Source organism: Corvus moneduloides, chromosome 1 (genome assembly GCF_009650955.1).
Source record: "Corvus moneduloides isolate bCorMon1 chromosome 1, bCorMon1.pri, whole genome shotgun sequence".
Taxonomy (NCBI): Eukaryota; Metazoa; Chordata; class Aves; order Passeriformes; family Corvidae; genus Corvus; species Corvus moneduloides.
This window is the reverse complement of record NC_045476.1, coordinates 19,873,355-19,899,911: the sequence shown is the minus strand read 5'-3', so window position 1 is coordinate 19,899,911 and position 26,557 is coordinate 19,873,355. Positions and strand designations below refer to the sequence as shown.

At 37.9% G+C, this 26,557-nt stretch overlaps 1 protein-coding gene across 2 annotated transcripts in view; it reads right to left on the bottom strand.

The window, feature by feature from the left end:
- PRTFDC1 (phosphoribosyl transferase domain containing 1) overlaps window positions 1–26,557 on the bottom strand; it is a 46,138-nt gene that overhangs the window by 5,838 nt on the left and 13,743 nt on the right. For both annotated transcript variants that reach the window (XM_032101038.1, XM_032101030.1), the window contains exons 4-7: window positions 17,770–17,835; window positions 2,493–2,510; window positions 992–1,074; window positions 542–588 (exon numbers count right to left, since the gene is read on the bottom strand). In XM_032101038.1, coding sequence (XP_031956929.1) covers window positions 542–588; window positions 992–1,074; window positions 2,493–2,510; window positions 17,770–17,835 — 214 coding nt within the window. The remainder of the gene's footprint in view (window positions 1–541; window positions 589–991; window positions 1,075–2,492; window positions 2,511–17,769; window positions 17,836–26,557) is intronic.

The following is a 26,557-nucleotide window of genomic DNA, read 5'->3' as shown; positions in this document are numbered from 1 at the left end:
TGTTTTCAAACTAGTACAAAGCCCAATTTATCTTCTGTTTTTTAGGGAGTGGGATTTAATTATAATATCAGAGTTTTCCCTTTGAACAATAATACTTAAAAATAATTAGAAGTGCTTTTGAACAAAAAAATATAAAACTTGTTAATACTTAGTCGCAATAAAACACCTTTCGTGCTCAGATGGAATCCTGTGGCTCCTCTAAAGAGATGCAATGAGGAAGGAAAAAGAAAAAATGGACATTCTCTTCAACATTGTTTGTCAGAGACAGAAGATAAAACACTCACCTTTCACTGATAAAATTAAACCCTTTTGAAATTTCCCAGCAAAGTTAGTATTCTGCAGAAAACCTAAGTAGGGTAGGCTTTCCAAATGACAATTATACAAATCCTTCCATTGCATCCCATAGACCCATTGACAACTGGGTCATTGACAACTTAGTATTTTACCAAGTTATTACAGTCCACAGAATGTTATGAAAGGCAAGTGACAAAGTAGTAGTAATTTCTTCTACTGTCAAGTAGAGATTTTTCAGAACACTTACAATCTGGTCTGTACCCATCAGGCCGAGATGTTCTTTTCACCAACAAACTATAATTAAAAATAAAATAAACCCCATTTAAATCTGGATATGTAACTAAATAACACACATAAATACTATTCCCTTTATCAAAAAATCTTCTGAGCCATGTGAATCCCTGTTCTTGTTCTGCTTCTCTTCCTGATTGCAGGGAAGAGGAGGATGTATTCCCCTCCCAAGTCCATCAGTGCCAGTCTTGAAATGGCTGGAGGGTCATCACCAAGGGAGAGCAATACAAAAGCATTTCCCCTCCTTTCCTTCACCCTCCCCTTAGTGATTCAGGCAGTTCCTCTGCACAGCTCTCCTTGATACTGCAGCATCAAATTAAAGCAGGATCTCTGAATGGGAACCTACACTGAAAAATATGCTGGACCAGACTAATTAATTACAAAATTTTGTGATTGTTTTACTCACCTTGCTACTTTAATCATTTTGGGCTTGTATTTTTCTATATTGTTAAGCAGAACCTTCATGGTCCTGCCAGTTCCAACAATATCCTTATAAAACAAGAAAAATAAAGTAAGTAAAGCACAAAGGAAAGCTGAAAGGAGGAAATCTGGACAATGACTGAGCAGTTCCACATTCTTATTTTGTAGAGATGATTTATTTTTCCAGTGCATTGTAAACCACATCCAAAAAAGGTTTTAACTGAGCTTACACTCTTTGAAGTAAGCACTTTCTATTAATAAAATTATCAGTTTAAGGACTGTCCACTTCCTCTTGAAAATAGCTATGTTGCAAGTACTTGGGATGTAACACGGGACTGGAAATGACTCTACTGGGCACTGCAAGGATGCAGGGATTAGACTTTTCATATTACGCTCAAGATCACAGTATATCAACATGTCTCCATGTCAGGACTAAATCTGCCCTTTTTGTTGTTTTATTAGCACAGTACATATGTGATTTCTCCACAGCTGCCATACCCAATATCATCTCAGTGAGCTCAGTAGGTACCTAGCTATAAAACTGACCATGGAGAGCAGCTGTTGATCCTGAACTCTGGGGGTGGATTAGCAACATCTTGTCTCTTTTTAATACCATTAACAAAATTTGCTGTGGACATTTTTAATTTCTGTTAAAGCAGTTAGAATGAGTAAATATGGAGCTCTTAGCAGCTATTCAGGTAACCAGTCATCTCTGTGGCTGATGGCTTTTTTTCCATCCTTTGCTAAGAAAAGAAATTCCAACATTATACAGTTCATTACACTGTCCAGCTTACTTCCCACACAAGTAGACTGGGTCTGAAATGCCAGGCAGATCCTAATGTGCTCTCTAGCTGTTCCAGTTGCTTACCCAACATTTTCAAAGAGAATCACCTATATTAATCATATGAGAATTTGGAGCACCAGTGAGGTGACACATTCTTTCCCTCTATAACTGGACACTGTTGACTTACATCAGCCCCAGCTCTGTGATGGGCTGTTGCTCAGGGACACTGCTGGGTGGAGAGTTGGATGCAGGAGCCAGGGGGACTTGAGGGAATGACTGACACGCCCAGCCAGACTGTGAACAACCCGGGGGCTGTAAAGCATATGCAGGGCCACTATTTCAAAGTCATGCACCTGAGAAACGCAGGGCATCACTGCAGTTGATTCATTGTCCTCTGAGGAACAGAACAACTTGCAGAACAGGGGTTGATGAAACCATTGAAAGAAAAAATCAAATTATGCAGAAACAAAGACTCCTGTGTATCACAAGGCAGAGCACCACTTAGAGTGACAGCAATGTAGTTTGATCTGTCATGCAGTTGCAAAAAGACTGAGAGGCCATTAAGCAAATCAACCCCTCTCCTTCTTTACCACCTCCCAGCAAAAAAGTGTAAACATAGACAGTATTTAGAAACTGAACAGCCAATCATGATTTGACTGTGTGACTTTATCTAAGTACAATATGACATAAGCATCCAGCTTACCTCCACAATTAGAACATTCTGGAAGAAACAAACAAAAATGAATACAATTACACAATATTCACATAGTAAAAGAAACAAATGTTTAAAAAATGGAAATTAAGAGATAGGTCCATGTGCATATGTACAACACAGTAGGACACAAGGAGTTTCCTGTTTCATTTTTGTGCCCTGAAAAAGAGTCAGCCATAAGAGCAAGCCCTGCAATCAGGGACCACAACTTAACTCAGCTCTGTCTAGATTATCCTCTTTGTCCAAGAACAGATGTAGCTTTGGAAAATAAAATAAGATGGAAGAAGTCCAAATAGGATGAGCTTCACTTCATTCCAGTGTCTCTAGCTGTGTACTACAGTGTACTCTATAGTTCACTAAATACTATTTCCAATGTTAATATGACCATACAGCAATAATATTCTTTCTCTGAAATAAATGGTCTTCCTCCCTCCACCCACACCCCAGCAACCTCATAGTAAAGGATTACAGGCCAAGTTGTAACACCCACTCTCAAACTGTGAAGCACCCTCTTTCTCTTCAGATACTGCTGCTGAAATAAGTATTATTTGAAGGGAAGGGGAGTGAGCCAGCCAAGAGCAGTGATGTCAAGCTTTATGACAGTATCATCACACAGGCTGAATCTATTTGCTGAAATGGTTCATCACTGTTCCAGGAATTACAATGTCTAAGGAGACTTCTGCTCTTCTACTAAAAGCAATAATAAGATGTAATGTCGTAATTAGAAGAAATAAAAACCTGTTTATTAGTAGGTGTGATGATACGCATGGTCAAAAGGATGGACTCTTACAATCTTGCATTAAGATCTACTTTCTGAAGTGAAACCTGCAGTAGCAAGAGGAAAGTTATTTCACAAATACCTTTATCTATCTATCAATGTATACATCTTAGATGCATGTGCACACTGTGTGTCCTGCAAAACCTTGAGACCACATAGTTTCGTATCCATGCAGTATCCACCAGCCTAGTTTACATTCCACTTCCTTTCTATCAGGCTTGTTGGCTTTGCTACGTACATAACATGGAGACTGTCTAACTTCCTGTTCCATAACAGAAACCCAAGTTGAGAGTTGTAAGAGACACTCAAACACACAGAATGAGTGTGAAGGGAGCATGCTCACAACCAGCACACCTTTAACAGCTTCATTAACTGATATGTAAATAAATTTTAATCTTCAAACCAGAAATTATTAATATAGATTACCCATATATATATTCATACTGCAGCTCTTCCTAACACTCACAGTGCTTGGTAGGGAGATATGGCATACTTCATGCATCAAGCACTGAAGAAACATGTTACCACACACTGTATTATACCTGGATGCTTCTGAAATGGCAAAACACTTGGTAAAGGTGTGGAGGAAACTCCCGGTAGCAGTTGAGCAAATGTCAGCAATGGAGATACCACTCAAGAAAGCCACTAATTTAGACTGAGCTCTGGTGGAATGTATATTAATCTTGGAGGGAGGCTCCTTTTTGGTGTTTTCATAACAGGTTTCACTGGTGGTTATCCTGCTTGGCACTCCTGACTTTCAACCTCTCAGCTGCTGACACAAACAACTTTGGATCTCAAACACCTAGTCCTGCGAAGGCAAAAAGTTAAAAGCCTCTTAACAACAAAAGAAGGCACCTTGCCTCTAGAAACTTCTCCCTTCAAGAAAGAATGGATGTCAGTTGTCTAGATAAGATGAAGAGACCAAAACCATGTTCAGGAGAAGCTTATGACAAGTGTGTAGGAACACATTTTTTTGAAGGAAGCCATTTGGATCCAAAATCAATTTGGTTCTCATCTGGCTTCCTGTATGAAGTCCTAAGTAGGAAAAACACTTCTGAAGACTAACTCAGGACACCTGGATCTGAGGCATAAGGAAATCACTTGATTCAGTCAGTGGACACCTGAAGATAATGTGCAGGAGTAATGGTTTAAACACCCCCAAGGAACTTGTGCAGCTAGTGATACACATAAATATTGATCTGTTTGCACACAGACACACGCACGTGCGCACACACCCCCATGTACATACATACATACATACATACATACATGCACACATATACATACGTCATATAGGGAGATAGCAGAAGAGTTGACAAGGAAAGAACTTCACCAGAACTAAAGATGGAAATGAACTCTTTTAGTACCAAGCCCAGTGATCACACACAGCCCATGGATCTCCAGGCAGATCCATAGCGATGAGACAGGTTCAACAAAGTTAGTCTATGTGTCAGGGTCTGAGTCAGTGTTTTCAGTAATGTACAGGTTTGGCTGTAGCTGAGCTGAAGGTCACTACCCACACAGCACAGATCAGGCATGGATTAAGAGCCCAGGGCTGAGCTGGTGTTCCTGTGCCCACAGGTGTGAGTAGAGGCCCCAAGAGACACAGGTCATGGCCATTGGCATCTATTAGTGCACCTGTTAGTGCACTGTGACAGATGGAGAAAAAGCAAAGTCCTCGGACATTTCATTGACAGACAAATAGGTTTCTTTGCTACCACAGTTGCTTCAGCTATTCTGTCAAGATCGGCAGTAGGGATTCTTTTGCTTGCTCACATGTGGAAATCACAAAATTGAACAGAATGAGGGGAGCGGCCTCCCTGACCATGGAAGTTGGGTTAACCAATAGGGAGCAGTAGACCTTACTATTTAACTTGTGAGAAAAAAATCATAGACATTAATAGAAAATGGGTCTGAAGAGATGTCCTGGGTTGCAGTGTATTCCATTACCATCCTCATGAGCTGTTGAAATCAGGTGGGGCAGTGTTTCCTTGCCTCCTCCCCCCAGACTATCTTTCTGTTAATGGCCCATCATTGTCCTGCCACATGACTCATAGATAACTCCCTCCGGACCATCTTCTGTTAATGAGCCTAATCAACACTTTGCCTCATGACTCGTTACCCCATTGTGAGATGCTCCACCCAGAGGGAGGAACCAAACATCCCATCGTGGATATAATCTGAGATTCTGAACACCAGAGACAACCTTTCTACTGGATTTCCAGAGGACAGGAGCTACACAGCCACCACTGGACCTTCTGAGGAAGAGCAGACCCTTTTTCTACAGGATCACCACTTTTGGAGGACTGCAGCCACCATTCTATCAGACTGCTACCACCACCCTGCCTAACAGGGACTCAGGTTGTACCTTGACTCTGTCAATTTGAACCACTGTTTTCTTTTAGTTTTTTTTCTTTTCTTTTTTTTTAACTTCCCCATTAAATTGTTATTCTGACTTGGTGCCTCCCACTGGTTTGTTTTCAAACTAGTACAAGAGACCATGAAAGATTATCTTCTGTTGGCCTACAGAAGAAATTTTAAACTATCCCTCACAGATATCTGATTAATCTCTTATAGACCACAATGAGTACTTCAGAACCTCCCCAGGGAATGTGTCTCAATACCTCACTATCTAAGAGCAAAAATACAATTAGAAAACTTCTGTTGATATTTGGCCTGAACTTGTTTTGAAGAGAACACGGAAAAAGCTTTGTTTTCTTCTCTTTTTTCTTCTATATTTGAAAGACATTTCCTCAGTTTCCTCTTCTTCAGATTAAACAACCTGTTTTATTCAACATTTTCTCACAAGTTATATTTCCTAGCTTTCTGATCACTCTTTTGTTCTCCTCTGGAATTTGTCCAGTTGGTCAGAATCCTTCCCCAGTTGTGGTGTTCCAAACCAGAAAGAAGTCTTTTCCAGTGTCGAGAGGAATAAAAGAACCACTTTGTATGCTTCATAAATAATCCTCCTTTCTATATATCCTAGTACAATAGTTACATCCTTTATAAAAATCTACTGGTGTCTCATGTGCAACTTGTGATTCACCTATTGTCTCCAGGACTGTTGCTGAGTCAGTCCTCCCTCACTTGCATTTATGCAAAAGATTACTTCTGTATAAACACAGAAGTTGGTATATGTCTTTATTGTCATTACATGTCATTCTTTGAAACAAATTCTTAAAATAATTTCTTAAGATCATAATATCTTGTATTTTTCCAGGTAGTATGAGTACTATTAAATGCTAATTCCATCTTTTCAATCATGAATTAAATATTGTATAGTCCCTGGAGAGGGTGCTTTAATGCATCTTGTCTGACAGGGAAGTATAATTAACTGTTTCTTGAGAACAGCTTTCCAACCTGTTACACATCTGTCTAATAGAAATTTAATCTTGTCTGTCTTTCAGTATCACAAATGACTCATATGAAGGAAAGAGGATTAATGTGGATCCAGACATGCCTGAAAGGTTTGTCTGGCTACAGGAGTAACAGTCATCTGCACATGACTTCATCTGAAGTGTAAGATCTCATATTTATTGACTAACTTGAGAAGGAAGGATTTTGGTGGACTCTGTCTCTCATCCATAGAGTCAAGGAGTCCAACTGTTGCGAATCATACACATTGGGAAATTTGGTCCTTTGAAGTTCCTGTAAGTTGTCTAGGCCAGAAAACACAGACGCTGTTTTGTATTATGCACATTCTCATTATTTCCAAAACACTGATGAGGATTTTCTGTACTATGGAGAAATCCTGTATGTAAGGACTTTGTAGTTGAAAAGCCACTATAAAATATTTAGATATGAAAACATTTTGTAACTATAAGTAAGCAGGCATCCTAACTGTTCAGAGTGATACTTTAATCTCTGTTTTCATTATTCAGGGTTACTGTGTCTAAAGTCACCATACTTTTCAGTCATTGACTGCTGCTTAAGACCGAAGACATTCAGTGGTTTCCAATCCTCTGGTACCACAAACCCTCTCCTACAAAATAATGTGATGTGCTGGGAAACTGACTGTCTTGCTGCCTATCCCCTGCCTTTCTACTGCTGAAGCAGTCTACAGATAGAAGATTTCAGAAAAGGGATGGTATAGCAGAGTAGTAGAAGAACAAACTACAAACTGCCAAGAAACGTTTTGATATACAGTGTCCAAGACTAGATAGTGGTGACGTCTAACTAAAACTGGTTGAAATAGATTAGCTTATCCTTGATCAGGTGGATAGCAGAGGATGGCAGAAGAATGCAATGGATACAACAAATTAGTACATTATTAGTAATGTCAGCATCATCCTAAAAGCACAGCTGGCTGCATCCAGCATCTCTTTTGAAAGGTCAGTTATGTGGAAGACCTTATTCAGCTTTTCTGTGAAAACCACCCGTGAGGTGGTGCACAGGAGACTAGTAAAACTCATGAGCTTGTGGTGCTGCAGCAGTAACTGATGGCTGGATAAAGAAGAAGCTAAAGGACACTAAAGAAAATAACTTTTCACAAGTATGTGTGTTTGGGGCTCGTGTACCACACAGATCAAGACTGTTTTGTCCTTTCAGATATATTTGAGGAAATTACAAAGAAGGCAACCACATGAAAAGAAAACTAATCCAGCCTTCTGGATTCTATCTACTTTTGAAACCCAGAGAACAGGAAATAGGGATGTTTACTGACATGTTGATTAGACTAAAGATGGTTTAATTTCTGAGTAGAGCCATCTTCACCAATACAATCTCTGAAGTACATCCAGAAATCTAATAATGGCATTAATATATCTTACAATGAGACAGAGTACAGTCAGTTTTTAAAAATATGTCCTGGAAAGATTTCATACATAGTCCAAATAAAAAAGGATGCTGGCTCTCAGAGAATGAAACACCTTCCTATTGAGTCACTGCAAAAGAACCAACATTGCAAAAGAATCAGCTTCCATTGCTGGTGGATCAGAGGGATGGATGGGAGCTGATAGATTTGGATGACTGTGATCCATTCTTTGTTTACACCTTTTTTTACCAGGTAGCTGCCAGAAGGTAGGCTGGTGCAATATAGAGTCATAGAATATCTCAAGCTGGAAGGGAACTCATAAGGACCATCAAGTCCAACTCCTTGCTCTTTGCAGGATTACCTAAAACTAAACCATATGAATAAGAACATTGACCAGGTGCTTCTTGGTACTCTGACACACTTCAGACCCTGACCACTTCCCTGGGGAGCCCTGGACTAGCCTTTTGGTGATGAACATTTTCCTAATGTCCAGTCTGAACTTCCCCTGATGTGGCTTCATTACATTTCCTCATGTCCTGTTGCTGGTCACTAGAGAGCCCTGTGCTCTGCCCCCCTTGAGGAAGTTTTAGGCTGTGATGAGGGCACCCCTCAGCCTTCACTTCCCTGGGCTAGACAATCCAAGTGACCTCAGCCACTCCTCAGAAGTCTTGCCCTTGAGCCCTTGCACCAACTGGGTTGTCCTCTTCTGGACACACTCTGATAGTCAGAAGTCCTCTTTGCATTGTGGCACCCAGAACTGCCCCCAGCACTCGAGGTGAGGCCACCCCAGTGCAGAGCAGAGTGGGACAATCCCCTCCCTTGCCCGGCTGGTGATGCTGTGCCTGATGCCCCCAGGACACGCTTGGCCCTCCTGGCTGCCAGGGCACTGCTGGCTCATGTTCAACCTGCCATGGACCAGGACCCCCAGGTCCCTTTACATGGTGCTGCTCTCCAGCCTCTCACCCCCAATCTGTATGTCTTAACAGGGATTACCCTGTCCCAGGTGGAGAATCTTGTTAAATTCCATACGATTGGGGATTGCCCAGTTCTCCAGCCCATGCTGATTTCTCTATAAGGCCCCTTTACCTTGGAGGGAGTCCACAGCCTCTCCTGTTTTAGCATCGTTGGCAAACTTTCTTAATGTACGTTCGATTTCTGACTCCAGATCATTTATAAAAACATTAAAGAGCAGTGGCCCTAAAATTGTCCGCTGTGGTTTTGAATGCAAAGGGGTGCTGTGAAGTTTAAAATTCTCCAGTTTTGAGTGATCAGGGCACACACAGCTTGCAACTCTGCACGTGATCATTTGAACTGAGCAGAAATAATATTTGTGGTGTGAGCTGGATCTGCACAAAAATAAAACTTGCACTTCCATATTCTTTTCTAGACAGTAGTGAAAATGGCCCATAGCAACATGTCTTGGGTCATCTGAAAAAAGAAGTTTTTTGACAATACTAGTACTATATTAAAAAAGAAGAAATAATTTTTAATCCTCGTAGAGCATGTGAATTTATCGCTCATGCTAAAGAGAATTCTCTGTGAATTTTGATTTTTTTTAATAATGAACAGAAAACATACAAAAATTGAAAATCTGTCATTTACTGCTTTTTAAAGCCACACAAGTTTATACACTGCAAAAAAGTAGGTTGTTTTTACAGTACATGTAAAAAAAATCCTCACTTAAAATAAGATGGATACTCCAGCACTGAGTCAATACATTTCTATTGTTTGCCTTCCCACAGGTCAGTAATAAATGGAACAATGTCAGCTAACAAGACCAAGCAGAGTAATGAGAGCATGTATGCCTCCTGCATGACAGTAGTAAGTGCTATGGAATTTATTTTTCATCTTCCTGGAAAAGAATAACAGGTTTTTTTCTAGACTTGGATTTTATGTTCCGTTCAGAAGACTGTTTTCAAAGGAAAATTGCTAAGAAATAATAATACTTTGAAGTTAGCACTGAATAAGACTTTGAGGAAAACAGTGTCTTTGAATTAATATAAAATGTGAAATTTGAACAAGGTAAAAATTCTAAGTTGCACATTTAGAAAGGGGGAGTATTTCCTTGAAAGCTGAAACCATACTTAAGTAATCAAATAAACAACTGTATTTAATGCAATACTACAGCTAAGAGGACAAACTCAGCCCTCACTTGTATAGCAAGAAAATCAGGTAGGTACATAAAGAGGATATTTTCTCCTTAAATGTTTCAGCATAAAATCAGCGGAATAGCATGCACACACTTTTTTTTTCTTTAATAGAAAGAAAAGAACAGAAAGAACTTAAAACTGAGAAAAGAAAAATAATTTGAGAGCTGAAAAAACCACCTTAGAGTGAAGTAAGGTTTGTAGCAGGAAGTAATAGCTTTTATTTAATTAACAGTCCATTTCCCAGTGGGGGAACATTTTTCACAAAAGAACTTTGACCTTTCAGCCCACAGCCTCAGAGAGAACACAAAATACCTTCAACAGCTGAGCCTGGGAACAAAAATTCAGAACTGCTGTATGCACTCGAAATCATGGACTGAATAAAATACTGGCTTTACAGGACATTATAATCCTCCACTGCAGCTGCCCTTCAACTCATTTATCAGTGTTCCACAGCTGATAATTTCCTCTCTTATTTTAGCTCAGAGGAATTCTTAACATTTTAGCTGCCCCTCTGGCCACAGGGCAGGTGATTATGTAGGGCAATTGCTTTTCTTATCCCAAATTGTCTGATTACCACATTAGGTTAAAATAAAGAGTTTCTCCCAGCCTGTACTTAGCTTTAAGTTTGCTGATTCTATTCAGACCAACAGAAGGACCTACATGCTTGAAATTTCATTTCTTCCAACTATATCAGTTGCCTACTATTAATTTCCTGTTGTTAATTCCACCTTCAAACCTTGTCTCATTTATATTCTACAGTATGCCAGTACTGTACAGCAGGCTCCCCAATGGATTAGTTTATCTAAAAGAAGCTTAAGTAATGACTGTGTGATAGGCAAATATGCAACCATATGGCAATATAAATTTGATAATGGCAAACTGCTCAATCCAGTAGGCAAAGGTATTAAAAGAGGTAATAGCAAAACACAAAAAACTGTTCACATTCAGAAGAGAAAATTAGGTTCACCATCTTAGCAGTGATGACAGTTAACTATTGGTATAACATGCCTGATATATGGTAGCTTCTCCATCAAGTCTCTAAATCAAAATTGTTGGTAGTTCAAAAGATACACTGTGGATACAGTGAAGCAATTATCATTTGGGACCCTTCATTCTAATCACCCAGAAGTTCAGACAAGATGAATTTGGGCCTTAAGATAAAGGAATCTCTAAACAAAGCTCTGCTTGTGATCAGGCCAATTAACTGTCCTGGGAAGGAAAAAAAGAAAGGGAAAAAAATGAACCTTAATGTGGCAAGATTGGCAGAATATGGATGGATGGAAATACTTTTATCTTCAAGTCCCCATTGATATCCTGAGTTCCTTCCTGTCTCTTTCTAGGATAGAACTAGTCTTAAACCATTTGGGAGTACTTTAACATATTGTTAGTTACACCAGCTTGCAAAGCACACATGAATACACAGTTGCAGGAAAAGGTGAGTTCTTTTATTTGTCCAGTTCTATGAGTGCAAGCATATTTGTAAAAATACCCCAAAACTCCCAGCACCTTCCCCCCCACAAAATCTCTTTTTTATCAATCTCTATTTCCTTTTTTGTTTTGTTCTATGGTGGTGAGGGGATAAAAAGCAATAATATAGTGTATTTTCATCCCCTTTAGTTAAATTTCCATTCACTAGTCTGCATTTTCAGTTAGATTCTTTCTGAAGACACCTTTTCATGTGTACTCCGTATCATTAGAAATATATAAATTAATAATGTGGTTCTTCAAACTGAATTTTTAATGGTTTATCAGTTTACTCATCGCACATGCAGTACTTGCTTTCTTAGCATTGTATTTGGGGAACCTCAGGTACTACTGGTTAAACAAGACATTTTATGACAGTGCCATAGAGCTGAAGAATCACCATTAAATAACAATTAAAGAAAAATGCATCAAATTTCAGTGAAGAGGTTCAAAAGAAGCTACAAGGACTCCTGTGAGAAGTGAAATAATTTCATGTTATGCACACAGGAATGAAATCCACAGACATTAACACTTCATCACAGTGTCAGAAAATAATATTAAAGACTTTTGTAAAATGAGACATCTAATTAGGAATTTTTTATGGGGTTCTAGAAAAGGTCACATGTGTCTGATTTTCATCTTTTCTGCTGAGCTCATCCACATCTTATAGCATACTTGGAAGGACAAATATATTTCAAAAATGGGTTTTTTTCAGACACTTTGTTTGGTCAGTAGCAGCTGCTGATGGGAGCAAATGAGTTAATGTGTTAAGAGTCCATGTATACAAACTCCAGCTATTTAAACTGTGTAAAACAAGTTCAGAATCTCCAAGAGTTAACAGAGGGGGAGGGGACATAATGGAGGACCTGATGCTTTGTTCTTAGAGAGCATTGTGTCAACTGCTGTGCACACTCATGTTCCACTTGCAGCCATCTTCACAGCATCCTTCTGTTGCACATAAAAAGTAGAACAAACTACCATAATTAATCTAAAGGTAATGCAGGAATGCCTCATGTCCCCATTTTCTCACTTGTATGAAAAGGTACAGTCTTCTGGTCATCTGGAATTGGATGAGGACTTTCTGGACATAGGTGGAATAGGATTATGAACAGGTATGATGTAGAAGCAGGCAGACAGTGGCTGAGAAGAGCCCCTGTGAAAAATGGGATAGGAAGGCTGTAAAGGTTATTTTATAATTTCCTTCCTCCAGAACAACAGCAACAACAAAATAAAATAATGATGAACAGCAGAACAGATTGCCTAAGAAACAAGTGCAAAGAAAGGTGATTGACTTTGGAGAAGGAAAAAATAGTGTATTTTGCTTTGGAAAAAACAGTTAAGGATGGCAACTGTCAGAAGAATAGACAGTATCAAATCTAATTAAGAAAAAATACAGAACAACAGAAGTGACTAAAGATGGAAGTTAAGCAGAGGTACTGAAGATGTGCAATGCTTCAAGACACATGAAATCAACCTTTGAAAAGATGAGAAAGGCAAGGTTGCATGTCTGATAGGAATAAAGTAAGATGTTGAGGTCAGTGGGGGACATGACTATTTCCAAAGTGTATAGTGAATCTTGTACACCTTTATTGTTATATAAACTGTCTCTCGTGTACATAATGTTCTAAAGAGAATGGCATTATTGTTTCTGCAAATTTATGGGTGTTACTCTGGAAAGGAATGCATATAGGGGAAGAAATCACAACATTAGCCAAGGCAGTGAATACTGATGGAGAGAATATAAGAAGTATAGACTGAATAGAATTCTGAGAAACAAACTTGAAATGGTGAGGATAATATGTATATTATTCTAGAGAATAAAACATTGTGTTAGACAGGTGCCACATGTATGGTTTATTAAATAGTGAAGTGCTAACATATTTAGGAGAATGATAGAGAAACAGCTCTCAGAACTGTTTCTGGAGCACACAACATGCATAGAAAATGGTTCAGTAAAATAGGAATGAAATGAGAGGCATAAGAAAAGAAAGTAAGAATGCTTTATGTTCCTGAAACATCCTCCTAAATGACAAGCTGGGCAAGAAAATGGTAGACAGTGGATAAATTGATTTAGGCAAGACATACAAAGGAATTTTGGAGATTTTATAGCACAAATCCTGCCAGAAGGAAGTGAGGAGTGCTACATGGAGGATATATTCTTCTGAGTGAAACTTCTTTTTCGTATGAGCTGATCAGTCATTTTAGGAGACCATAAGAGTGATGATGGAGTGCTCAAACTAACACAATGAAGTGCAGAGAAAACACAAATACTCACTTTCTTTTTTCTTGATGACTATTTATTACCTTCTACACTTCTCTGAAAATGACAAACCACTGGCTGTCAACAAGATGTACTTAATATGAACAAGGGAAATTCATACAGAACATAAGCATTGACAGAATTTCAGAAATTCACTGGCTCCATAATTGTATGGTACTAACTGTAAAACTACTCTGTTTTTATTTGAAGTTCTTATTAACTTAATGATGATTATTTTTGTTCACATTCTATGCTATACAGAAATGGGGCAACGACAGTAATATATGGATCTGATTTTGACATCAAATATATTATACAACTGTAATTAGTATTTAACTGCAAAATGATATAAACTTCGAATTTAAGATTTTATCTAACTTGTCTCATTTCCAAGGAGACAAGTCAAAGTGGTATAGGAGCTTTTTGAAAGGTTACAGGACATATTTTACATATGGAGTGATATACAGAATGATTCCTGTCAATGGAGACTTTGGACTACAAAACCAGCCCCAAAGCTCTTCAGACAAAACATACATACATACAAATATAAGAGCTAAATGGCAGTGGTACTCATGACTCTGGTACAGTTGAACCTACTGAAGTTTCTAGATGCTTTAAAATTTACTTTGTTCAAATGTCACAAACACTTGAAAATATGTTAGGAATTTTTACAGTATTATACAGTATGGTTACAGTATTGATACGAAGCAGGGTTATATTGTTTGTTCTTTCACGTCATCTTCATACATTTTCATTACCATCTTGCTGTGAAACAGATTTCTGAACAGTAATTAATTATCTCACCTTTTCAAAACGTTTTCCTCTTTACAAACATTAATGATAAATTTACCCAAGTGAGCATTTCAGCTTTAAAGTAATTGAAAACTAAGTAACTACTTAACTATGAAATCAGATACTGAGAAACTTTATGTTCACTACTTACATGATTAAAAGAGAGATTTTTAAATGATATTTTTCTGGATAGAAATGGTTACAAAGCATTAGAGTGTTAAGCTATATCAGGATTCATTCTGATAATTAATTAATGATTCGTGCCACGGAAAACTTCATTCTTGCCTCAGTGACCTTCTTCACAGAAGAATAATTTCAGATGGGGGATGATTTTCTTCAGATAACAATTTGGGCAGTTTGGGTCTGTATGCTAACTCTCATAATATTTCTCTTTTTCATGGTTTGGGTCATCATACATTTTTGCTAGGCTTATAATATTTTTATAAACAAAAGCATATAGTAGAGAAGTACAGAGGAGATATTATTCTGAAGAGCTATTATCCTTAACAGCCTCTTTTTAATTAGCTTTTAAAATTTTTTGCTTTGTTTAAGCTTTCTCAGAAAAAAAAAAAAAGTTATATATCAGTATGTTCAGTCAGTAATCTGTTTTTCCGATAACCAGCAAAGCACAAACATGCCTTAGTTCTTCACTCAGATTATAGGCTAGCTGAGGTTCCAGGTATTATCACTTAATGAAAGGCAGTCCAACATTAAAATCTCAGAATCTTTTGTCTGTAAGTTTCAAAACTGTTTACATTTATTGATGCTTTTCAACTTTACAGAAACTTAATGGAACTTATATTCCAAACCCACACTGGTGCTTTTGAAAACACCTTCCATGATCAGTAAATTAATGGGATTTCACATGGTATATTAAATTCTCAATGTAATTACAATCTTTTCTTATTAAGTACTCCAAGCAGGCAGAGGAAGAACAGAGCTTGCTCGATAGCAGGGAAGTTGAATTCTATGAGTAAGTCTTCAACTAATTCACTCAGTGACATTGGATGGTTAGTGAACCAGCAGTTTTAAAAGCCAGCAGCTAAAGAGAGGTACTAAAAAACACTTCAAGGAAAGATGAAGGATGTAGGAGGCTCTGAATCAGCCCACAAATGGCTGATTAGTAAAATGTGCTGAATACTTGCACTAACTGCTGAAGTCAGCAACAGATGGAGGAGTTGGCATCTGTGGACGTAAGGCCACTCCTTCACATATCCAACTTTAGATACGTAAGCATGAGCATTTGACCCTAAGCTTCGCATTCCAGCTTTTCAAACAGTAAAATAAGTCTTAAGGGAACCCTGTTCTCACATGTTATAGTGAAAATGCTATTTCATTATTCATACATCAGCTGTGTCCCAGACAGCCCCACACACAAACAAATGCCAAATAGGCCTTTGAGCGTCTGCTCCCCCGGCAGTCCCAGCTCTCCCCTCAGGCCCCGCTCCAGCCTCCACACCCAGCTTCCAGCACCGGGCTCCCTTCCTGAGCAGCAACCGCCTTTATTCCCAAGCCAGCCACTTCCCACCTACCCAAGAGCCCAGCCTCCCTCCCCAGCAATCTAACTATGCTGCTTCTCAGTCTTCTCCCTGAGTATCTCCTAGCCTCCCAACAGCCAAATCTTGTGTCCCATTCCATACCCAGGAACAGGAGAGCCATGCCACTGAGAAAAAGATTACCAGGATTTTCATCGTACGAAAACAATTTACTTAATTTTTGGTAAGAGCAGGACTAAATAGGGTGAAATCTTCCTTCTCTCTCATACACATGTGGACTCAGATAAATACACAAAAGTCATGCAAAAAAATAATGTTTTGCCCAGTGAATTCAAATGATATTGAAAATATTATGTCTGGAAATAATATTAATATCTGCAACCATTAATCAAGGACATTTGGGATTGGAAGATGGGGAAGGAGAGCTGGGTCTGGAAGTTTAGAAAGTGTTTGGACTTTGGGAAAGATAAATGTTAAGTAAGATGAATAGGTGCACTGCCAGTTCTGCCTCTGAGGTAGATAAACATATGCAAAATCATCATAGAAAAACAGGTAACTCCAGTGTTTGAATATTAGAAAGTAGCAAATTAATTAATATTTCCCCAGAATATGATTAACGCTTTAGTGGTAATTTGGAAACAACATCCAGCAGGAGTATTTAGAAGTGTAAATTGAGTACATATATATCACTAAAATATTCTGAGTATAACAGCATTTTTTAAATTTCAGTTCTAGTTGCATCAAAAGCTATTTAATATAAATGAAATATTTAAAGTTAAGCTTTTCTCTTCTTTTTCTTGTGTGCTATAGTACAACAAAACAAATGAGTTTGCCAATGCTCCATTTGAGTGCTTTGAAGAAACTGGTATTATCTAGAACCACCTAATAAAACAGTGACTGCACCTACAGTACAAATAACAAGATAAGTATTATGTTGCCTTAATGCATAAGTAAAGAATCCATTTTCTGACCATTTGCCACACAGACCATTTGCCTAATGAAATCAGCCTTCCTTCCTCTTCAAAGTACTGCTTTGTATTACCATGGTTGGATGAAAATAGCCTTTTCACTGCCTCAAAACACTCTTTCTCCTTACCACAATGCTCAAGCATAGTGCAGATTCAGCCATACAGCCAGCCTAATGCTGAAATAAAAAATCCCATCTGCTTCTCTGAGTGAAAGGTTCCACAACTTAATTCTGTGCAGTAGGCAAAATGGTATTAAACTCATATGCTGAATTCAACAGGGATACACACTATGCAGTTTGCTTGTATGTACCCATTGAAGGCAGAAAAAACAAGGCTCCATGACATAAACAAGCTCAGGGGAAACATTTTGCCCACAATCTCGCTGGTAGTACATATATAACTACTGGGAAATCCCTACACAAGGATGGAGAGGCTACATTCTGACCTTTTTGGGCATCTGCAATCTGAAAGCAATGGCATCACAGGAATTTAATACAGAAGAATAAATATCTTTGATTCCAGTATTAGTATCTGACAAAAATTACATAGCTTTTCTCAAGTATTTTTAGTGAATTTATTTTCTTTCTTAAATTTAAAATTAACAAACCTTGCCAGCCAGCTTTGAAAGATCATCTCCTCCCATTATCTGCATATCTTGCATAGACTGATCATTCTGAAAGAAGAAAGATAAAACTTTGAAATTGGTTATAACTGCATAAAATAAAAATATAAATGTTACCTTTTTATTGAATCTTGATTACTAGTCTTGGTTATGATTATTTTCTAATGCTTGTTAGTATTGGTGTACAAAAAACCCGCACTCTCATTTCTTCCTGTGGCTTCCTGCATCTCCAGGTTGCTTTTAAGCTAACATCAAACTCTAGGCTTTACAGGACTAGAAAAGGGTGCATCTTCCTTTTTAAAATAGTGTTCCCTTGCTTGCTATTTCTTAATATGACAAGTGTTGAGTAACGTATTTATCCCTTTCAAAATGGGAGTACAGGAGCATCTCAACACTTGACTGAACACCTGTAAGCACATTCTTGGTTTGGAGCAGTTTTTGGAAACACAGGCTAAATGTGCTCACATCTAATCTCTTTTTGGAGGAACTCACTCCATCTTTTTCAGGGGAAAAAAGTTTTGCAAAATTTATCACTTACTATCAAAAATATTTTCAGTATGTCATACAGTTTCCAGAGCTTTGCATGTTCTTTTTCAACTGACTCAAAGATTAAATCCTTGAGGTCAATCACTGAAATATAGCAAATGAGGTTGAAGTAAATGCAACAGATTAATATGCTTTGATTTTCCTATTAAAAAAGGTATTTCTTTGAAAAAAGCAGATTTTTTTTTCTGGATTTGTTTTATAGACATTTCTAGTTGAAATTTTTCTGATGGAAAATTCTCAACCAGCTCTAGCTCCAATTCATTATCAGCGGAACACAGAGTTAAGATCACATAAGGGGGACTCGTGGATGCCCTACTTTTAAGGCAAGACAAAAGAGGCCTTAAAGAAGGTAGCAAATTCAAAACACATGGTCATGGACAGGCTATATGAACTTTTCAGAAAAAGCAAGAGCAGAAATAAGTATAGTTCATGTGGGTTTTTTGCCAAATTGATGCATATGCTAATCTAATCTTCCTACCCATAGGAAGATAGCATTAGTCCAATTTTAATAGTAGCTGCAGTACCACAATGTGACACTGTGGTTTACTGGTAACCCCAGGAAGCTTCACCATTACAGACAACTGACAAAAACACAATACTTGAATACTCTGCTTTTATTCCATAAATCCAGTGCTTTGAAGTGAAATGTTTTTCCACAGGTAAATAGTGGACCTCAGGACTTACAAGGTAGGTAAAGATCTACTGGACTAAGGGGTTTATAGCTCTTCTTCTTCCCCTCCCAAAGCAGGACAAGCAGAGGCAGCACTTGGAGGGTCAGAGCTGCCCCCTGTACAGATGGAACCGCACCTGCCCACGCTCACAGCCCAGGGGCAGAAGTTCAGGGACTTCCAAGCACCTTTGCAGACACTTGATCACAAGCAATTCTGGCAGCCCCAGGAACTACTCGTGGTCCTCATGGGAATGGATTGCCTATGTTAATATAGCCTTCCTGAGTAACTGTAAGTAAAGGTTGTAGAATTGCCCAGATGAGAATTTCTCCAAGTTTGCATTCTGCAGACCCACCAAAAGGCTCCCTGGCTTTTGCTCAGACTCCACTCTCCACAAAACCCTCACACCACAGCTTTGTAAGAGGTCCTTAGCAGTCATAGCTTTAAAAGACAGTTTTTAGACCTGCCTTCATTTTTTCTGCACTGGATCTGGGAGCTTTAGATAAATCTCATGCTGCTCTGATCCGTTTCCTGGGAAACAGGGCTAGAGCAGCAATGAAGGTTACATCCCATACATCTTCTAATATAAGTTTCAATATATCTTCTACTTTTGTAAAGAAAAACAGAAAAAAAGCCCAAGCAACAGCAAAGCAAGCAACTGCTTTCCTCTTAAGATTATTTTAAAACTAAATAAAAAGTGGAGATTGAGAAGATTTTAAGTTCAGGTTTAAAAGCATAAGTCTTTTGTTGTAAAGCAAGACAGGTCACTCTTCAGAAGTCAGGGATGTATTCAAGTCAAGACTATTATAAGACTATAAAAAGCAGATTGTTTCTAATATCTACCACAGCATGTGTAACCAAGGCACTGACAAAATATTTTTTCATTTCCAAATGAGAAAGTGTAGAATTTCATTAGCAACCAGCACACAAGAATTACTGAAGAGGCAGTTTGCCCTTAGCTGCTGGCTGAAAAAGAGAATGAGAAAAAAGATAAGAGTGAGGTGCAATGATTAATGAATTTATTTATTTTCACTAAAAAAACCCCTCTCTTTCAACAGTATTCACAGCAGCACTGTTTCCTTTGCATTTGGTATTTCTGGCTTCAGCTGAAAGGAAGATGCTGAAATAGCATCTTCATTGCTGGCAAGCAGCTAAGCAAACACAAAAGCCATTGAGAGCAGGGGGATCACAGCATCCCGTCAATCTCTGCATTCACACATGGCTGTTGGGACACAACTGCACACATTTATGAAAATCCTGGTGTTCTGACTGGAGAACGAGTGCTGTCAGAGGACAAGGCTGAGTATTCATGGTGCCTAAAAGCCATATCATTTTCTATATGGTTTTTCTATACACAGCTCAGAACACTTCAGCCAAGGTATTTTCAAAAAAAAGTAAAAGAAATTCCTTGCACCACACTGGAGAGCAATTCTCTTGTTAAAAAAAAAATAAATTCAAATCATTGATTTTAATGCCATTTGTAACTATCTACATTCATCACTTAACTCATGTTGTAAAATACATACCTGCCAAACAGCAAGGCTCAGTACCACGGTGTGACATTACCCTGATCATAATGTTCACATAGATAATTTGCACACTATGGTTACCATGGGAACCTCGCAGTGCATATTTCTGACTTCTCAGTTTATGATCTCAAAATAACACTAACTAAATGTTAAGCATAAAGTACAATGAATGTCAGGAAAGAAAAAAATCTGTTTCATTCACTACCAATTAATGTCAATTCAGAACTGTTTGTTGAATTTTCATGGTCTTAAGTCATTCAGAGCTTCTTTCTTCCTTTGGGAGTTGTTCCAGCTGATATAATCAAATCTCTGAGATTTCTTATAAATACAGAAATATGAATTGAAGCTTCACTTTCTGTCACCCAAAGTTCCTCAATACTTGCTTTCTAAAATCCCTAAACTCTATCAACTCTTTTTTTTGTTTTTTTACTATTTGACACTAAATATATTGGCTTGGATAGACACAACTCTAAATCACAGTATGTTTTGGTTAATGCAGCACAAAATTTATTGCAGCTGTTTCTGACAAGACCACAATGTGTTGTGTCACATCCCCACACCTTATCACAAGCTATAGTTAATACTACATTTCTATTTTTTTTCTGTGCTTAATAAATCTGCATTTTCCAGGATAAATCTCAATTTCTTTGGTTTTAATTGCTATGTTGTGGTTTTTCACTTGTTCATCTTTGTTGTATAATTTTATTTAATTCTAGGAATACTTGATGAATTAAAGCAAGAATGTTATTTCCACCACCATTTTTCATGGCATACAAAATAAAACTTTTGCTTTCTATGTAGATTGGAAGTATACGTATTTAAATTCCATCTATACTAAGTCATGTATTTTGAACTGGGTGGGGCACAGAATTATTACATCTCTTTTACATCTCCTGAGATCAACACTTGGACATAGTTCAAGTTACAAGTGAAATGAGTTGGGTGGTCTCGGGAAAATTCATTATAAACAGCATTGCTCATCTGAAAATTGCACCAAACTGTGAACATCTGTTACTCTTCTGAAGAAACAGAATCTGGAATACATTAATACTGGGCTCAGTAAAACAAAGATTCTTTAATCATGGCAAAAAGTAGCTTTAACAGAACAGTTCAAATGCATAACTAAATTATGAAATATGGACACAAGGTCATTATCACACATCTAATTACTACAGTCTGCAGAGTTCATATGGAATTTCTTAAAAAAATGTGGTTACCTTTTTCTCAAAAAATTCATCAGGGAAACTCAAAACAAAAAAGAATGTGACCACCAGGCCTGTTCTATGTTGCTTTTGTCCCCTTGGGTGATACAGCAGATCCTCCAACCTGAGAATTCCCATTAGAACAGCTCTTTCACTTCACACCATCATTCCATCTCCTACAACTGGGTTTTCCAGGAAGGTTTTGACCAAAAAGAAGTCAATGACAGACCATTCACTTGTCCCTTGGATCCTAGTATAAAACTAAATTGCTTTGCAACTCCTGAGACATACTTCAAAATATGAATATGTTAGTTGGGGAAGTATCAGTATGGCATCTACATGATATATTAACCTATTTTGGCTAATAAGTAAAGCCAAACTGATTTTTAAAGTATAGGCTATGAAATATCAGTGCATCAGCAGAAGTTGAGTGGTAGTACATAAGATGCTGTACTTAGAAGCAGCAGTACACTTGAATCAATACAATTTTGGGTTTCTTCTCTCAAGAACAACAGCTAAGAACAAAAGACCTCTAGGGTGCAGAACATGAGCTGCCACAGTCTTCATGGCAGGCAGCTAAAAGGACTATCCAGGCTTAAGTAGCAACGTTCAGAGGGCAACTAGTAAGTACTGTTAAGCTGGAGACTTGTGCAAATGAGTGGGAATGATATGCATCACTTCCCAGTAAAGACTGGAAAGTTTGCCTTCCCTTCCCCAGAATCAAATGTATACCAAAGTCTGCAACCTCCGGGGTACACCCACATTCAAAACAGTCAAGTGCCAGGTCACTGATATATTTTTAAGAAGTGCCTTGAATACCTTGCAAACAATCCAACAATGCTGAGCCAGTTGAGAATTGAACCCAGTAAACTGGCACATACCCACTGCCAGAACATCCCCTTTCCCACAGGGAAGTACAGGTACCTGTGCACTGAAGCACTGACAGCTTTGTAGATCTCTGAAAGCTTTAAAGCTGCCTTCCTGAGCTGACCACACCACTGACTGTGCTGCACTGAGACTGGCCTTATTGCTATTGCCAGGGTAGCAGATGATAGCAAATTTTAAAATGGTGTAGGTGTATACCTAGCAGAGTTCTAGTTACCACACTATAAGGCGTATTTTACTTCTGTAGCAGTAGATCTACAATATAACTCATTTGAAGATTTACTTATTTTTTATTCTATTTCTTCCTTTTTGTTATTCCTTAACTAAAAGCTCCACCACTTAGGTTTGGAACTGCTTCAAATTCAGGCTAGTCTATCCAGTTCCAGGGAAGGCCAGAGTTTTGCAATGAGGAAGTTGGCTTTGGACAGAGAAAGACAAACAATGAACTTACTGACAGCAAGGTACTCCTTATCAGCTGACCTGTGGTAACAACTGGGTATGTTTCTTCCCTACTGTAAAAGCAACGCAGGTCATTCAGCTTAAACAACACTCTGGGAAACAGTAAGTCATTAAACTTAATCAATGGAATTGTCTGCAATCATCTGTTCAGACACTCAGTAATTTTTTGTGTACCAGGACTCCTGCATGCCTTCTCTATATTTAATCCAAGGAAGGTAAGGTATCTTAAAAAAGGGCCAAACTGTCATAAATTGAAGTAGAATTTAGACCAGTTAACTTGGCTATTAAGGATTTTAGACAATAAATTATTTCATTTTTGAATTTCTGATTTAGCAATTAAATTTTATATACTTGCTTAGCATTGGCTAAATGGGTTATTTTGTTTAAGAATGAGGCAGTAAGATTGCAGCACTACATATAACCATATGGCACAAACAGCACCTGAATACTCAAAAGATCAGCAAGGACTGAAATCAAGAACATATGATAACAAAGGTTTTGGCTTGTATGTGTATCAGAAACACAATAAATCCTCAAAACTCAGGTTAGTTTCCACAGACTGTAGTCTGAGATTTCCTTGTACTCTATCTTATTTTTATTCTCTAAGATAATATTTAAAACATAGAAATTTAATCTGTGTATGTTCCAGCATCAGAAAAGGTACTAACAGTTTTACATGGCTGTTCAGCCATGTAAGGTGAGGTTCATAGCACATAATTTTTCTCCAGAGATGGGAAGCAAGTAAATTTTAAAACTTATGGGTAAAAGAAAAATTTAGGAAGCATATCCTCCAGAACTGCCATAATCCTACTCAGGCACTCCTTTTGGGCTGCCAGGAGGCATTGCTAAGGGTGTCTCTACCTTTTGCGATAATAACGTAATACCAGCCCACACTCTTGGAATAGCAGACTTGGGATGCTTTTCCTCCTCGGCTCCATAAGCTAAAGAGTGTATGGAAAATCTTCCTCCTCCTATGGTAATGCAAAAATCATTAAGGTCATCAATCATGCTATGGCCAACTATAGTGGATGCAGGTAGGAAAATGTCAGTTTGGATTCAAGTCCACAATAACTGGAGTATCTGTCTTTTGCCCAATTATTGTTTAGCATTAAATGCACGAACATTACAGCAATGGAACTAGAAGTCATGTTTCCCAGCCTCAACAGAGGATCTTAGCATGCCAGCTGGGACACTACTAGATCCACAGGTACGATCTTACCCCATTTTTTAAACTGTGTTGTAAATTAATGATCAAAAGTGCATGAACATTGTGAAAAATCATATAGTGAGTTTGTAGCTCTGTGCTAAAAACCCTGTTCACTTGGAGATTCTGCAAGCACAAGAGAAAACAGCTTTCTCTAGAATAAGCACAAAGTGCTAACCTTCTGACCCTGACTATCATTAGTTCCTAGGATCTGGTGATAAAAGGGAGATAGAAGAAAAATCTTGAACTTTGTCAAATAGCCACAGGCTGAGAAAACAGATAAATAGGTGTAAGCAAATTCACAGAAGATGAGTCTGATAAAAACCTCAAAAGCTTAGTCCCTTCCAGCAATCCTGAGCTTAGTGTATCGTTGACTCTCACAACTCAGTAGCACTCTCTCCCATACCGCTGTGTTTAGTCCCTTGGCTAATGACAACTTGGAAACTTTTAACAGCACACATATTCTTTGTGAATTTTCTTGCAAGGTTGTTCTATAGTGTCTCTATTTAAATATTTTAACTTCTGTTAAACTTCTGTCTTTCAAATGAGGAGGGAAAAGAACTTTGTATCTGTCACACAGATCAGCACTGCAATTACAGAGGAGTTCCTGTTATAGCCGTATTCCTTTAGAGTAACCCTTTTGGTTTATGTCTTACAGCCCTGCTGGGGTGTGACACTCCATAAGCACTACACATGTTATGATCTGTTTTAAGAAACAGCATTTAAGATGCCAGTAAAAGGGAGTCATCAAATTCCTTGAGAAAAATTAGAACCCTCTGGCTTCTTTTAATTAATTTTGCCCCATTTCAGATCTTAATATGAAAAACTCACATATTAAATGGCACTGCTAGCATCCAAATAATGCGATATTTTTCCAGTGCATAAAAATGGAAAATGCAGAGTACTTTCAAACTCATCAGATCTTATTTTTTACAACAGGATTTACAACCATTTAGTTCTGGACCTTTCTTACATGTAAGATACTATCTCCCTGTCACTGTAAAATCTGTGAAGCAGGATGACGTATAGTATTGCTGCAAATGCCATAACTTAGTAGTAGATTAGTGTCTTTTTTGGCAGAATATGAAACATTTTACTAAAACTAAACTTCAATGTTTTAGGCTTTATAAGAAACCACTGCTTTACAACAAATATTGTATCCAGGGCAATCTGATTCTTTGAAAACATGAACAGTTGGACACTTCTAATAAAATCCCTTGATGCTTTGAATCTGTTCTAAAAGTGACCAATTTAACAATATCTACAGTCTTAAATGTTAAGATGTTCCACGAACCTGGATTGCTTAAAAATACCAAAGATTTAAGCTCACAAAAAAACCCCATATTAAAAAACCTTAAGAAAAAGGAACTTCAGATCAAAAACTATTTATACATAGCAGCTGTACCCTATGTAATATACTGTAATCCAAGACATTTATTTCAAATTAGGAGATGTTTTTCAAAAGAAAACATTACAGCTTGTAAGAAAAACATGATCCTGGGGGAAACAAATTTCTCAAAAAATATTAGAAAATACCTCTGTGGAGTTTACATTAGATCTGAAATCCAGAATAACACAGTACCAACCCACAGTATACGAAAACTAATTTTTTTTCATTTAAAAAAAATAATTCCATAGCCAAAAATCATATATCAGTATGAAGGAAGATAATACCTAAGCTGGAAATGATAAAAATTAGACGTATGTTGAACAAGCATGTAGCTACTTGCTTTAGTATGCCCCATAAATGCTTTAAAACAATACTTCGACATTTCTGAAAAGCTGTAGGACAGCTCAGTATCACTCTGCCTTCACCACCACGTCTGCTCTGGTTCTGTCCCCATGGCAATCAGGCCGCTTCCTACTCAGTTCTCCCTCGACTGTTTGGTTCCCCCAAATCTTTCATATGTGAGTCACTGAAACACTTACTCATACTTTAAAAAAATCACTAAGAATTCAGATGGTGCTAACATATTCAAGTGATGCGTAGGTGTGTTATCTGATGCATACAGTTACAAAGATCATCCTCTATGAGTAAGTTTTACATTAGAGATAAACTTGATAAACTGACTGTATGATAGACTTATTATGACCTTTCCTGAACTATGCCCACAAATCAACACCTACTTACATTAGAAGTAGCATCCCAAGCCCCTGAGCAGTGTCCAACAGCAAAATACTCTATGTTTTATTTTAAATATAACACTTTCTTTGAGCAAGAAATTAATTAAAGCTCTCATATCTCACAACTCTACCATCACATTAAATGGAAGCTGTAGA